At 43.2% G+C, this 14,803-nt stretch overlaps 1 protein-coding gene across 1 annotated transcript in view; it reads left to right on the plus strand.

Annotated features, from left to right (window-relative positions):
* LOC147884211 (uncharacterized) overlaps positions 1-967 on the plus strand; it is an 81,942-nt gene extending 80,975 nt beyond the window's left edge. The window contains exons 11-12 of the mRNA XM_087399155.1: positions 54-143; positions 342-967. Of these exons, the coding sequence (XP_087255281.1) occupies positions 54-143; positions 342-509 (258 nt within the window). The 3' untranslated portion in view covers positions 510-967. The remainder of the gene's footprint in view (positions 1-53; positions 144-341) is intronic.
* The last annotated feature ends 13,836 nt before the right edge of the window (positions 968-14,803 follow it).

Raw genomic sequence — 14,803 nt, forward strand, 5'->3', positions numbered from 1 at the left:
GCTGTGTATGAAGCCATTATCAATAGAGAGTCATCACTTTGTGCTGTGGACAGGATATTATGAAAGTTAACAAGTATCTTGCTATGTTGGTGAGGGTATGGCCTTCAGAGCTTGTATCAAGAAAAGAAGGAACACTGCAGGAGGTAAGTTTTCCAATCCCATTAGCTTGCACAAGGGCTCAAGCAGGAACACCTGCCATCTAATGTTTGAACCTTGAAATATGTGCAAACAAGATTATGATCTTAAATATGAGTTTTTTAAGCGCTGTGCATTTATGGAATGCTGAGGCTCATGGATAGGAAAAATCTAGTTAGTAATATCTTTTTGTTTTACTGGCACAGGATTCACTTTCAACACTGAAGGAAAATGTGGTAGCATTGGTCAAGGCTTTATCTAAAAAATACCGTGGATTATCAGTAGATGCTGCTGAGGAATTTGGTAAGGGAAAAGTGAACCTGAGTAAAGATGATGGTGGTTATGAAGTTCCACAATTGTCAGCAGTTTCATAGAATTTTAGAACTTGGCTTGTGATATACTTTAACTGGTGTGTTGGTGGCAAAGTGTTTTGGGACTTCTACCTTCCAAAAGGCAAAATTTTGTTTTCTGGTGCTTGTTACCGAGTCTCTTATGAATTGTTTAATGCTATGACTTGTGATATAGCATTTTCAGAGTATATGAGACCTTGAGTGCTAAATGAGTACCAGGTGAAACATTTTGCAACAATCTAGAGGATGATGGGGATAGAAAAGGTTGGATGGCATTGGATATGGGTCAGTTGATCTTGAAATGTGTGCTATTTAGGTTTACATGAGCTTTACATGCATTTTTAGTCACACAACTCCTATTTCACTGTGTAAGACAACTTATGATAATACACGATAGTAACTTCACAAGCTATCTAGAAATGGCTCTTAGTCCTCGGAATCCACCAAGTCTAAGTGTCTACAAAAACTAGCATTTGGAGGACTTGGCATAGTCCTACAATAATTACTTTAGTACATGCTCCAAATGATATATCTTGTCTCTAGCAGAAAACATTATTTGATTAATCTTGCTTATATTTTTTTGGTAACTTTAGTCTTGGAACATGCAACTTATCCCAAACAGTACAAGGCTACCCCCTTAGAAGGTTTGCAAACATTGCAATGTGTTTGTTTTAGTAGTCACTTTCCTCGCCGTTGAGCTTATGCACCATTGTGTTACAAGAAAGCTCTTGTAAAGATTTTTTTCAATAAAAAGATAATGTGAAAAAAATTTGCAATGATATTCACAATAAAACACCTAGGAACAAAACTAGTAGATTGAAGTTGCACTATGTTTTGTTTTTACAGGATGAGTTTGGGGATGTTCTTGGATTCATCTAGATATATGCTTTTGTTGTATTAGTGGACATGCAAATTTCACCTAAGTTGTGCGTTGTCCTATCAACTAGGATTAAATGCTTGTGTAGGGACGACTAAATTGAAATCGTTTAGTCTTCATAAGCAGTTGAGCTAGCCATCTCCTTTAGTGCTAGCCCTTAACCTCAGCGTGGTTAGTCTGTTGTTCACCTCCGGAGTGTTGATAGAAACTTTACCTCCAGAGTGCAGATAGAAACTTAGTGGAAGACACTGTAAAAATGGATGCTCAAGTATATGCGGGTGTGTTGATTTGTATGTCTAAGAGCATATATTTATACTATGGTCTATATCCACTATTGGGCATTGTTGACATTAGTGGGGATGTCGTAGTAGCTAGTCCTAGTTGTGTGATGGAGTTTATGGTTTTCAACCTTATGAGTGACTATCATGAGATTGAAACTGCATGATGATGTGTTTTTAGAGAATGAGTTTGGGCATTTTCTTGGATTATCTAGATATTTACTTGTGTAGAATAGATAGTATTAACTACGAATGAGCTAAAATAATTTGGATTGAAGACTCAACTAAAGAGGATGTGCACAAGGGTATAAGGGAGAGGTAAGAATAGTCCTTTAGCAGACAGTGCTATAGCGATTCTTAGAAGCATCTTTCGAATTAGTATTGGGCAGAAGCAATAGTAACTACAAACTACTTGCTTAATCAACTTTCAATTAAACTGATTTAGGGTATAACCTTATGAAGCATTCACTAGACACAAGTCACACATTGGGCATCTTCGCATATTTGGTTGCATAGCATATGTGCACATACATGATTTTTGTAAGAAATTGAATGCAAAGTCACATAAATGCAGCATGGTTGGCTGCAGTGAAGACAATTAAGCATACAAGTTATATGATTCCATCAACCACTAGGTCATTATCTCAAAAGATGTAATCTTTGATGAGGAATCAGAATAAAAAATCTCAAATACACAGAAGATAGATGCACCGATTACACAGTCATCTACATAAAAGATTGATGAAGAAGAGCAAGAATTGTGTCATTGTAATTTTGCATCTTGTCTCAATTTAGAATATATGGGATGATTTTTTAGCTCGTCCAATGTGTACGTTGAAAAAGCGAATTTAATATAGAGAAAATGCTCTTTGAAGGTCATCTACATTGCATGTTACTATAGGGGTGAATACTCCTGTTCTTTGGATGTTTAGCTATCATTATTTGTCTCGTATGATGTGATGAAGTTTCGACTTGAATTAGTTATGTTCTTAAGTCCATCCCAAACATAACCATATGCAAAGAGGGTCGAACGATATCAATCGGTTGAGTGAATATTTTACAATCGTGAAAGCTTGTTATTGTCATGTTTTGCAAAATTGTAGGACTTATGTTCAAGTATAATACTATTAAACATGTTCACCTCCCTTCTTTTTCTGTCTAATCCATTCTATTAAAGAGTATCGCATGTGAACTTCCCATGATTTTTGCAAAAAGCTTTAAACTCCTTTTGACATGTATACTTCATTGTCACATCGAAGGATCTTGATATGTTTCACGGTACTTTTTAACAAGTGCTCTAAATTCTTTGAATGCATTTGGCACATCAAAATTTTCCTTCAAAAATAGTCTAAGCTTTTTTGGGGTGAAATAAAAGACTCAAGTCTTGTTTGAAAAACGACCAAGAATGTGATTAAATATTAAGCTCCGTTCAAAAAAGGCGTGAAGCCATAACATACAATCTTTGAATGGATGAAGGTGTTGAAGGGACAATCTCATCATCATATGTGTAATATTGCGAAATATGCACTAACACTCAAAATAATGTAAAAATGCAAATAGGGTTTCTATGCCCTGACCCCAAACCTAAATGATTAGGGGAAAGTTACATATCTTCATTGTTTTCAACTAATACTAGTGTATAATCAATCATGTGTGTGTGTTGCTAGCTACCCCTCCATCTTTCCTCCTCTCATGGTATTAAAGCTTAGGTTTCCTTTCACTAAAGCATCCTCTTGCCTATTGCTTTTTCGCCTCCATCTACGAGATAGTGTGAGGGGAGGTGAGTGAACAAAGAGTTTTTGTGAGAGAGAAAGACATTCTATTTGAGAGAGAGAGAGAGAGAGAGTTTATTAAAGTCTTCAGAAGATCGATGGGTCTTTGAGACTGTGACAATCCTATACAAACAAACTGTGAGGGTGGAGCTACTAAACAAGCATCCACATCAATACAGAATGCAAAATGCTAGTGCTAAGTACTACATAGTCATGTCAAAGTGATCGACTACACATTAGTATCATCATCATCATCATCAGTTCATCTAGGTGGATGAGACGGTGGGACCATGAAGTCGGTAATGGAGTGATGTGTCGGTTGCTCGTGAGCGTGGTCCTGTGTCGTCTCCTGGTCATAGCTCTACGTCTAACAAGGGTTGCAGTGGCCCCTATTGGTCAAGCTCCAACTCTGAATAAAGAGGGGATATCCCCAAGTGTAATCTGTGCATCAACTCTCTGTCTAAGTTATTGTGTTGCTGGCTTTGGATCTTGATCATGTCAGGGCCTCATAGTAAAAGGGGGTCCACCTACTTTGGCTGAAAGAACTCCATGATTCGAGCTTTGATAAGGGTCTACCAAGGAGGAGGTCTGATCCTTTCTCCATGATTGAAGTAGATGCTCGCGGTGCCTGACTGCCTCATGGATGAAAGCCGTCAATCATTTTTTGTATGGATAGCAAAGAAACCAGGACAATGCCCTAGAACTATCTCTAAAGAGGCAGTAGAAGCGCCCTCGGATCTCATAGTAAATTGGGCACCTGAAAATGAAATGCTCCTCTGACTCGTCGACCTCCTATATGTCACATAATGTGCATATGCACCTCTCTCGGGGTAGGCCCTCTACCCTGCCACTCTCAATGCGCAGTCTATGTGAAGAGACCCAAAACTGCCCAATAGAGATCCTCAATGAGTGGGGTCAGTGGATCTCCGTATATCCTAATGGGTCAATGAAACCCTCCTGTGTGATATGTAACAATGATCCTTGTAGAAGCTGGGCTTTATTGGAAGGTCACTCAGTCCCAACCAGGTATAGAATGTGTGCAGTTGTAAAAGATCCTCGCGGATGATTTGGTTCACCTTGTGTGACAACAAAGGAGAGAATGATGTGTCAATGCTATACTAGAAGGGAGGGAGTCTGTCCATGTGGAGCCCCAATCTCTCAAACCATCTCTCTGTTCGTGCATACCAGTATCTCTGGTCACCTGCTATTAATAGTGCCATAGAAGAGGACAATGCTAGCCATGGTAATCTGTTGTGCCCTGAAGTGCAATCCTCATACCCCTTGACCCAGTATAGGTAGGTGATAACCTGAAATACTACATCCAGTTGTAATGGGGATGACCCAAACTCAGCCTGAATAATCTGGTGAGGGATGGGTGGCTTACCACCGCAGAACATCCGCGATAGCATGAGAACTCATAGCCACTTCACATGAGCCCACTCTATATCTAATAGATCTGGCCCCCAACAAGGGTTGCTGTGCATCCCCGTTGGAGGGACCAAGGAGTCAAATAGCAATCCTTTAGTCTACGGATCCTGAAAGTGTTAGCGGAAGCACTGCCTCTATAATCTGGACAATGAAGTGTATCTGCTACTTAGGCGGGCCTACATCGTGGGTCTCATGGTGAAGATAGGTCCAGAGAAGATAACCCCAAGGTATGTCTATGACGAAACAATCTCAACAGGTGACCCGTCAAATGCGAATTGCTCTCGGTGCATAACGGCTCGAGATGTATTGAAGTTCATGACCTTGGTTTTACCAATGTTGACCTTCAAATCATGGGACTCACAAAAGGATTGTAGTGCATCAAGGTGTCTCTAGAGGCCCTGTGCTGATGAAGACAAAGTGCCACATCATTTGCATATAGTAATATCCGGATCAGTGTGCTAGCTAGAGAGCATCCATCCCCCCCCGTGTTTACATAACTATCGTCAATGTAGAGGCCAAACAAGGTGGGTGATAAAGGACACCCTTTTTTGACCCCCGATAGCGCTCATGATCTCCTGTGTCCACCCCGACCCTACTCGAACTCTGCCAAAGACTCTCGTAAAGTGCCATGACACTCCAAATGATCTCCTGGTCATACCCCAAATCCTGTAGGCATTGGAGGAGGTGGGCTCTCGGAACTGTGTCAAAGGCTTTGCGGAAATCCACAAAGCAGCAATATACCCTCGCGTCCTCGATGATACACTTGAGTGTGAGAATGTGATCTGGTCCCATGATCGCATCGGAATCTCGCGTGCCCGATTGATGTAAGTCCCTTGCACTCTGCGAATCCATGACATGATCGGCCATGACATGTCCGATCATAATGGTCTTGTAGTTCTCCGAGCTCATGGGATCCCTTGCCTTGTGGATGGGTGAGATAGTGTTGACAGTCCAGGTGCGTGGAAACCCCAAACAAAAAGCTTCATTAAAGAGATTCGCTAAGATCGGGGCTAGGAGATTAATCCCATATGCAATGAATTCAATGCATAGGCCCTCATGATCTTTCACTCAGCCATTATGAAGTTTCATCACAACATCCTTCACACCCCCCCCAGTGAAGAGTGTGCAGGATGTGGGCGAGGTATGTGTGAGAAATTAGGACCTGGCTGATTTGGGATATCAAAGAGTGTGTGTGCATAATTATGCCATACTTGAGTGTCAGTGAGTGGTGAAGGGGACCGTCCCTCTAGAAATCTTTGCCAAAAGTCCTTAGAGGTGTTACTAAACAAAACATTCAATAGTTCTTCCTCGTTTCGACGGATGAAATCTAGCTTCTTCCTGTGTACCAATCGATGATACTCACGTAGCATCTCTCGTTCGTTCGGGAGGTGGTTTTTGGTTTTGAATCTCAGTTGAGGTGTAAAGCCTTGCACTCATCATCATACCAGCTATTACAAGGGGCGGTCCCAGGTGGTGAGGACAAGTAGAGCGAGTAGTGTGAGGGAAAGTGTGAAGGGTAGCCTCGTGCAGTGAGCGTGTGACCAGAGTAGCACGGTTCTCTAGTAAGGGTATAAAATCAATATAGGTGAGAAGTCTGTAAAGGCGAGAGGTTGTGGTTGAAATGTACATCGTTAAGTGGTGTGAGTAATTTGTGGTGTGGGAGTTACCGTGAGATGGGGTGTAGAGATACTAAAGAAGAGGTACGTGTGATTAGCCCAAGGAGGACAAGGTGCGACAGTAAAATCAGTGATACGAGAAGGGTAGTAAAATCAGTGATACGAGTCAAAGAAGGCAGGGGATTCCATGATGTAGTCAACAACACTAGAACCCCATTAGAACCCCATCCATGTGGGAAGCAAGTAAAACCACTTGAGGAGGGCCATGTATCAAGACCATTATAATTAATAAGATCATGCATCCTACCTAGATCTAACAAGGCCTACCCAATGTGACTGGAGCTCGTCTAGCAGGTGAATCTCGCATCATACTTGCATCCTCAAGATCAATGTCTGGCAGTAAAATGAAATTGTGTCTAAAGTCAAGAAGTGGTACTTGACGAGCCCCTGTCCTCGCATTGAAGTCCCCAACCAGGAGGACTTCCCTGTGGCTCAAGAGGTCGACAATGTCCTGGTAAAGAGCTACATATGGTGATGTCTTCGTCTCCTCTCGGACATCTTGAGCAAAGTGTGAGGTCTCACGAGGAAAATAGCATACTGCAACGAACAAATCCCGACTGTTTGTTTGTCGGATCTAGATCCAGAGAAATATGGAGTGTGTATCTCTCCGCTCTACTGAGTTAGCCCCAAAAGAGTGGACTTGTAAAGAACTGATACTTCTCCCAATCCTCGTACTCCCCCTGTGTTTGTTGTCTCATCTCTGCAAGTAGACTCCCATGTATACCTACTGACTACTAGTAGTGGGGGTGCTCTGGACTTTGATGATTCTCTATATAAAAGACAATGTCATGACCTGTATAAGATTTTGAGAAGTTCCCTGGTTTTGACCATAAGGTTCTATTATAGTTCCAAATGGTACAGGACATGGTCTCAGTATGCTGAGTCTCATAGACCCTGCCTCCCTATGTGGGAGGAGAGGTAGATGCCCGCTAACGGGGGCCTGTAAGGAGTCTTCCATATCAAACTAATGCCCACTTCCCATCCTTGTGGGCCTGATCCCATTGTTGTATCAGAGTGCGCCTCTCCTCAACTTGCAAAGGGATGAGATCCTCATCCATGGATATCAATGGTTGGTCCTGTAAGACTCATCTAAGCTGTAGAATTGAGAGTCGTGCATGAGTATCATGGAATCGTATGATAAGGGGCCGCTTGATTGGGATCTCTCCCCACCCGCCATGCCCTCTCAATCCTATGCTCAGCTACCCCAAGAGTAGTGGCCACAAATGCAGTTGCATCGCTCATCGATGTAGCCTCGGTGCCTGGAATACCACGGACTGATGTTGAGAGCCTTACTAGCTCTCTGCCGCTCCATGAGAGTGGTTGAAATGGTTGCCTTCGCAAGTTCCCGTTTGGCCACGTCTATCCATCTGGATGTCTCCTCGATTACAGATTGCATGCTCACAATCTATGCCTCGACCACTGGGGTACTCCCTGGGACTGCATGGATGACTGCTACCTCTTGTCGAAGCTGCAAAATGTCCTATCTGAGCCCCTGAATGAGGCGAGCCTGCTCTTGAATGACTCCGGTTGAAGCGGGCTTGCTCATGTGTGAAGCAAGTCAACTCCTACGTACACAAATGTTGTGTACCTCCATGAGAAGAGACTCCGAGGCATCTGGTGATGGTCCTTGCCCAAGCTGAAACTGAAAGGGATGTGGTACAAATCTAGGAGAGAGTGGCAAAAAGGTGGACTGTGATTGGGCTACCTAGGTGAGATAAGGGGAGGTCTAAGGCATGGGTGGAATGATACTAGGTGGGTGTGGGAGAGATGATTGGGAGAGGGAAAAGAAAGGTCAAGGAGTAGTGTGGGACAATGTATGACCCTCCGATGTAGGTGACATAGGTAATAAAGCGGATGGGGAGATTGTAACTATAGCAGGAGGAGAGAGGAGGAGATCAACGTTGACCCTTCTGTCGACGGGAGAAGAGGAGGAAGTCAATGTCGAACCTACTATCAGGTGGTGTACCCTGGTGGGATAATGAAACCCTCCTAAAAAATGTGAAGGCAGTAGTCCCGATAGAAACTAAGCTTCACAAGTTGCTCTGTCTGTGCCCAAACCAGGTCCTGAATGTGTGTGTAGCTGTAAGAGATCCTCTCGCATTAGGAAAAAAGGGAGCTCATTTTGGGGCCCTGTAAGAAATTCACTATTTTCTCTTTTCTCTCTCTACAAAAGCAAGAAAATATGGATACTTGCGTGAGAAATGTCAGTGTGAAAAGGAATAAATATATTCTTTCACATGCTTTACATTCAATGTTCATATAAGAGCAACACTTTTTTGTGCAGAATTTGGTGATTCTGACACCGCAGACGCGTCCGGAACGGCCCAAAACCCCAAGAACGGCACTGGAAATGCTGGAATCGGGCATCTGGAGGCCCGGAAACGGCCAAAAAAGGCCGAAAAGTGGGATTTGCAGCAAAATGCGATCTGGCACCTTTTGAAATTTCAAAAGTGCCATATCGCATTTTGCTGCAAATCGCGTTTTTCGACCTTTTTTGGCCGTTTCTGGGCCTCCGGATGCCCGATTCCAACGTTTCCAGTGCCGTTCTTGGGGTTTTGGGCCGTTCCGGACGCGTCTGCGGTGTCAGAATCATCAAATTCTGCACAGAAAATAAAATTTTTAAAGATTCAAATCAGATCACCTCATTAATGTGACATGCTTCTACGAACATATAGTACTATTTCTTTTTCTTATTTTCATCTTCTTTTGTTGAATTTTCAACGTTACGTTGGCCCACTCCTAATTGGTTGAGAGCCTATTTTCTCTCTCTTCTAAAAGGCCCCAAAATGAGCTCCCTTTTTTCCTAATGGATGATCGGGTTGAACTCATTGCCCCAAATCGGGAAAAACAGGGCATCAATGTTGTACTAAAAGAAAGGCAACCTGTCTATATGGAAACCCAATCTATCAAACCATCTTTGTGTGTGTGCATACCAACACCTTTGATCATCCTGAGCTACCAATGCCATAGAAGATGCTAATGCCAACCAAGGTAGCTTGCACCTTTGATCACCCTGAGCTACCAATGCCATAGAAGATGCTAATGCCAACCAAGGTAGCTTGCATAGCCTTGCAATATAGGAGCCATATGCTCACACGCAGTATATGTAAGTGATAATCTAAAATGCTGCATCATCTAACTGCAATGGGGAAGCCCCGAACTCATTCTGAATGATCTAATGAGGAACCAATGGCTTGTTGCAGATCATCCGTGATAGCAAGAGTACTTATAATCTCTCTACTCCAGTCCACTGTGTTATATATATTTGATCTCCAGGAAGTGTTGCCATACATGCCCGCAGGTTGTTTAAGGGAGAGGTAAGAATAGTCCTTTAGCAGACAGTGCTAGAGCAATTCTTAGAAGCATCTTTCGAATTAGTATTGGGAAGAAGCAATAGTCACTACAAACTACTTGCTTAATCGACTTCCAATTAAATTGATTTAGGGTATAACCTTATGAAGCATTCACTAGACACAAGTCACACATTGGGCATCTTCGCATATTTGGTTGCATAGCATATGTACACATACATGATTTTTGTAAGAAATTGGATGTGAAGTCACATAAATGCAGCATGGTTGGCTACAGTGAAGACAACAAAGCATACAAGTTGTATGATCCCATCAACCGCTAGGTCATTATCTCAAAAGATGTAATCTTTGATGAGGAATCAGAATGAAAAATCTCAAATACACAGAAGATAGATGCACCGATTACATGGTCATCTACAAAAAAGGTTGATGAAGAAGAGCAAGAATTGTGTCATTGTAATTTTGCATCTTGCCTCAATTTAGAATATATGGGATGATTTTTTAGCTCGTCCAATGTGTACGTTGAAAAAGCGAATCTAATATAGAGAAAATGCTCTTTGAAGGTCATCTACATTGCATGTTACTATAGGGGTGAATACTCCTGTTCTTTGGATGTTTAGCTATCATTATTTGTCTCGTATGATGTGATGAAGTTTCGACTTGAATTAGTTATGTTCTTAAGTCCATCCCAAACATACCGTAGGCAAAGAGGGTTAAACGTTATCAATCGGTTGAGTGAATATTTTACAATCGTGAAAGCTTGTTATTGTCATGTTTTGCAAAATTGTAGGACTTATGTTCAAGTATAATACTATTAAACATGTTCACCTCCCTTCTTTTTCTGTCTAATCCATTCTATTTAAGAGTATCGCATGTGAACTTCCCATGATTTTTGCAAAAAGCTTTAAACTCCTTTTGACACGTATACTTCATTGTCACATCGGAGGATCTTGATGTGTTTCACGGTACTTTTTAACAAGTGCTCTAAATTCTTTGAATGCATTTGGCACATCAAAATTTTCCTTCAAAAATAGTCTAAGCTTTTTTTGGGTGAAATAAAAGACTCAAGTCTTTTTTGAAAAATGACCAAGAATGTGATTAAATATTAAGGTTTGTTCAAAAAAGGCGTTAAGCCATAACATACAATCTTTGAATGGATGAAGGTGTTGAAGGGACAATCTCATCATCATATGTGTAATATTGTGAAATATGCACTAATACTCAAAATAATGTAAAAATGCAAATAGGGTTTCTATGCCCTAACCCCAAACCTAAATGATTAGGGGAAAGTTACATATCTTCATTGTTTTCAACTAATACTAGTGTATAATCAATAATGTGTGTGTGTTGCCAGCTACCCCTCCATCTTTCCTCCTCTCATGGTATTAAAGCTTAGGTTTCCTTTCACTAAAGCATCCTATTGCCTATTGCTTTTCCGCCTCCATCTACGAGATAATGTGAGGGGAGGTGAGTGAACAAAGAGTTTTTGTGAGAGAGAAAGACATTCTATTTGAGCGAGAGAGAGAGAGAGAGAGAGAGAGAGAGAGAGAGAGAGAGAGAGGGTTTATTAAAGTCTTCGGAAGATCAATGGGTCTTTGAGACTGTGACAATCCTATACAAACAAACTGTGAGGGTGGAGCTACTAAACAAGCATCCATACCAATGCAGAAGGCAAAATGCAGTACTACATAGTCATGTCAGAGTGATCAACTACACATTAGTATCATCATCATCATCATCAGTTCATCTAGATGGATGAGATGGTGGGAGCATGAAGTCGGCGATGGAGTGATGTGTCGGTTGCTCGTGAGCGTGGTCCTGTGTCATCTCCTGGTCATAGCTCTATGTCTAACAAGGGTTGCAGTGGCCCCTGTTGGTCGAGATCCCGACTTTGAATAAAGAGGGGATATCCCCAAGTGTAATCTGTGTGTCAACTCTCTGTCTAAGTTATCGTGTTGCTGGCTTTGGATCTTAATCATGTCAGGGCCTCATAGTAAAAGGGGGCCCACCTACTTTGGCTGAAAGAACTCTGTGATTCGAGCTTTGATAAGGGTCTACCAAGGAGGAGGTCTGATCCTTTCTCCATGATTGAAGTAGATGCTCGCGGTGCCTGACTGCCTCATGGATGAAAGCTGTCAATCATTTTTGGTATGGATAGCAGAGAAACCGGGACAACGCCCTAGAACTATCTCTAAAGAGGCAGTAGAAGCGCCCTCGGATCTCATAGTAAATTGGGCAACTGAAAATGAAATGCTCCTCTGACTCGTCGACCTCCTATATGTCACATAATGTGCATATGCGCCTCTCTCGGGGTAGGCCCTCTGCCCTGCCTCTCTCAATGCGTAGTCCGTGTGAAGAGACCCAAAACTGCCCAATAGAGATCCTCAATGAGTGGAGTCAGTGGATCTTCATATATCCTAATGGGTCAATGAAACCCTCCTCTAGGAGGGTTTCATGCAGTGATCGACTAATCAAAGTGGCCCGGTCCTCTAGGAGAGGTATGTGGTCAATATAGGTGAGTAGAGATTGGAGTCGTGTAGAATATCTTGGTGAGAGGCTGTAATCAAAGTGTGTCATGATAAGTAGTGTAAGTGGGTGGTGCGATAAGGGTGGTGTAGCAAGATAAGGAGTGGTGATACTAAAGAAGAGATACGTTTGATCAACCCCAAGGGGAGGTAGTGAAACAGAGAAGTTCGTGATGTGTGATGTGAAGGCATGGGATCCCAAGATTTAATCAACCATGCTAAACCCCCCTCCATGTGGAAAGTAGGTGAAGCCTTTGGAGGAGGCCCATCGCTCACGACCATTATAGAGAATGAGAACATGCGCCATACCTAGATCTAGGAGTGCATGTCCATAGGAGGTAATAGGGGCCTGTCTATCAGCGAACACTTGTGAAATGCCAACGTCAGCGAGATCTATGTCATGAAATAAAACAACGTCCTCTTGAAAAATCTAGCAATGGCACCTGACATGCTCCCGTCCTCATGTTGACATCCCCAACTAGGAGAACATCTCCGTGGCTTGAAAAACCCATGATATCCTAGTGGAGAGATGTGTATGGTGATGTCTCATTCTCCTCCTACACTACCCTGGCGAAGTGTGGTGTCTCTGGTGGAAAGTAGCAGACCACTATGAAGAGATCTTGACCGGTCGTGTGACCTAATCGGATCCAAAGGAACCTAGAGTGTGGATCTCTCCTCTCCACCGAGATCGCCCCAATGAGAGATGATCTATACAAGACTGCCACTCCTCCTGAGCCACATACTCCACCTGTCTCCCTCTTCTCCTCCCTATAGGCAGACTCCTAAGTATATCCACTGATCGCGCCGGTAGGGGACACTCTGGGCTCTGATGTGTCTCTATGTAGAAGACTATGTCTCGTCTTGTGTAGGACTTCGAGAAATTCCCAAGCTCTGACCAAAGGGTACCATTATAGTTCCAAATGGTGCAAGCGAGGATCTCGGTACCCTGCGTCTCATAGACCCCACCCCCTATGTGGGAGGATGGTCAAGTGATCGGCCGCTCCAGTAATGAGATGTGCATCTTGCACTACTACCCACTTTCCCTCCTTGCGAGCCGCATCCCGCAATTGCAAGAAAGCGCGTCTCTCCTCTAACTGCAAAGAATTCAAGTCCTCATCCATAGATAAAGTGGGATGATCTCGTAGGGCCGATCTACGACGTAGAGCTGCCAAGCATTCGTGAGTGTCTCTGAAGCGTATAACCAAAGGCTGCTCTCAGTTGGGGTCTCTCCCCATTTTCTCCCACAATAGCATGATCAAGAATCCCTAATGTAATCGCCACAAAGGTGGTCATGTCGTCCATCGATGAGATCTCTGTCGTGGAATCCCTCGAACTCTGATGTCGAGAGCTCGTGGCCCTAGTCCAAAAGGGTGGCCAAAAGGGTTGCCTTTGCAGGTTCTCACTTCACTACATCCACCCATTTGGAAGTCTCTAGTATGGCTAACTGCATGGTGGTTATCTGGGCCTCCACTATTGCTTCTGGCGTGCCCCCTAAGACTGTGCTAAGAGAAGAAACCTCCTTCTTGAGCTCTATGATGTCCTGCTTGAGTTCCTAGATAGACATGCTTGCTATTGAATAATAAGCGCCTGCTCCTGAGTGAAATGGGCCTGCTCCTCTGCAAATTGAGTTAGCTCCACCTCACGTGCACGAATGTTGTGCACCTCTATGAGAAGAGACTCCTAAAGATCTGGTGGGTCATCCAATGGGTAGTCCGCGCCTCTCAAAATCTCGGACCGGAAGGGAGCTAGTACAAAGCTAGGGGGGTGGGACTGGATGGTAGGTGGTGATCGAGTGAACTGATCAGAAAGAGGGGATACTAGTGATGAGGGTACTCAAGTAGAATACTAGGAAGAGGGTTGGCTAAGGGGGAGGGGTGAGAGGGATACTATAGGCCGGTATGGATATTTGGAGTCAGTAAAGTAGGTGATCAAGCTGGTGTAATAACTGAAGTCAATGTGGATGTCGAATTTGAGGTAGAAGCCCGGGCCCGTTGTGGTTGTCGAAGTCGATGTTGAGGACCCCAAAGTAGATGTTGATGATGATGATGCACCACTGAGATGGGTACTATAGCATTCTTCGTTATTGCTTTGCTATCCACATGTAGCCCCTGTTGAGACTTGTGTTGATGTCCTCTAGAGTGAGTTGGTTTGTTATTGTCCTCTTTCCTATTTCTCCCCTTATCCTTTTCTCTGTCATTCTCCCGTTCTCCTTTCCCCATATTGTGATGCTAATCCAAAGTTTCTCTTTGTTTTTTTTTGGACAAGTACTTGAAGCATCACAACATAGGAGCTGTGATCCCTCATGAGGGCCCTCCAACCCATACACCCCACATTAGTCTTGGCCAAGATAGGAGCATTTGAGAGCGAGTAAGAGAGGTAGGGAGTTAAGGGTAGAGTGGTGAGGCTAACATTAAATGAGGGGGTGGGGGGGGCAGGGAGAGGTTGAGTGTA

Source organism: Dipteris shenzhenensis, chromosome 27 (genome assembly GCF_047967505.1).
Source record: "Dipteris shenzhenensis isolate YYH24624 ecotype China chromosome 27, Dip_SZ_1.0, whole genome shotgun sequence".
In the NCBI taxonomy this organism is placed as follows: Eukaryota; Viridiplantae; Streptophyta; class Polypodiopsida; order Gleicheniales; family Dipteridaceae; genus Dipteris; species Dipteris shenzhenensis.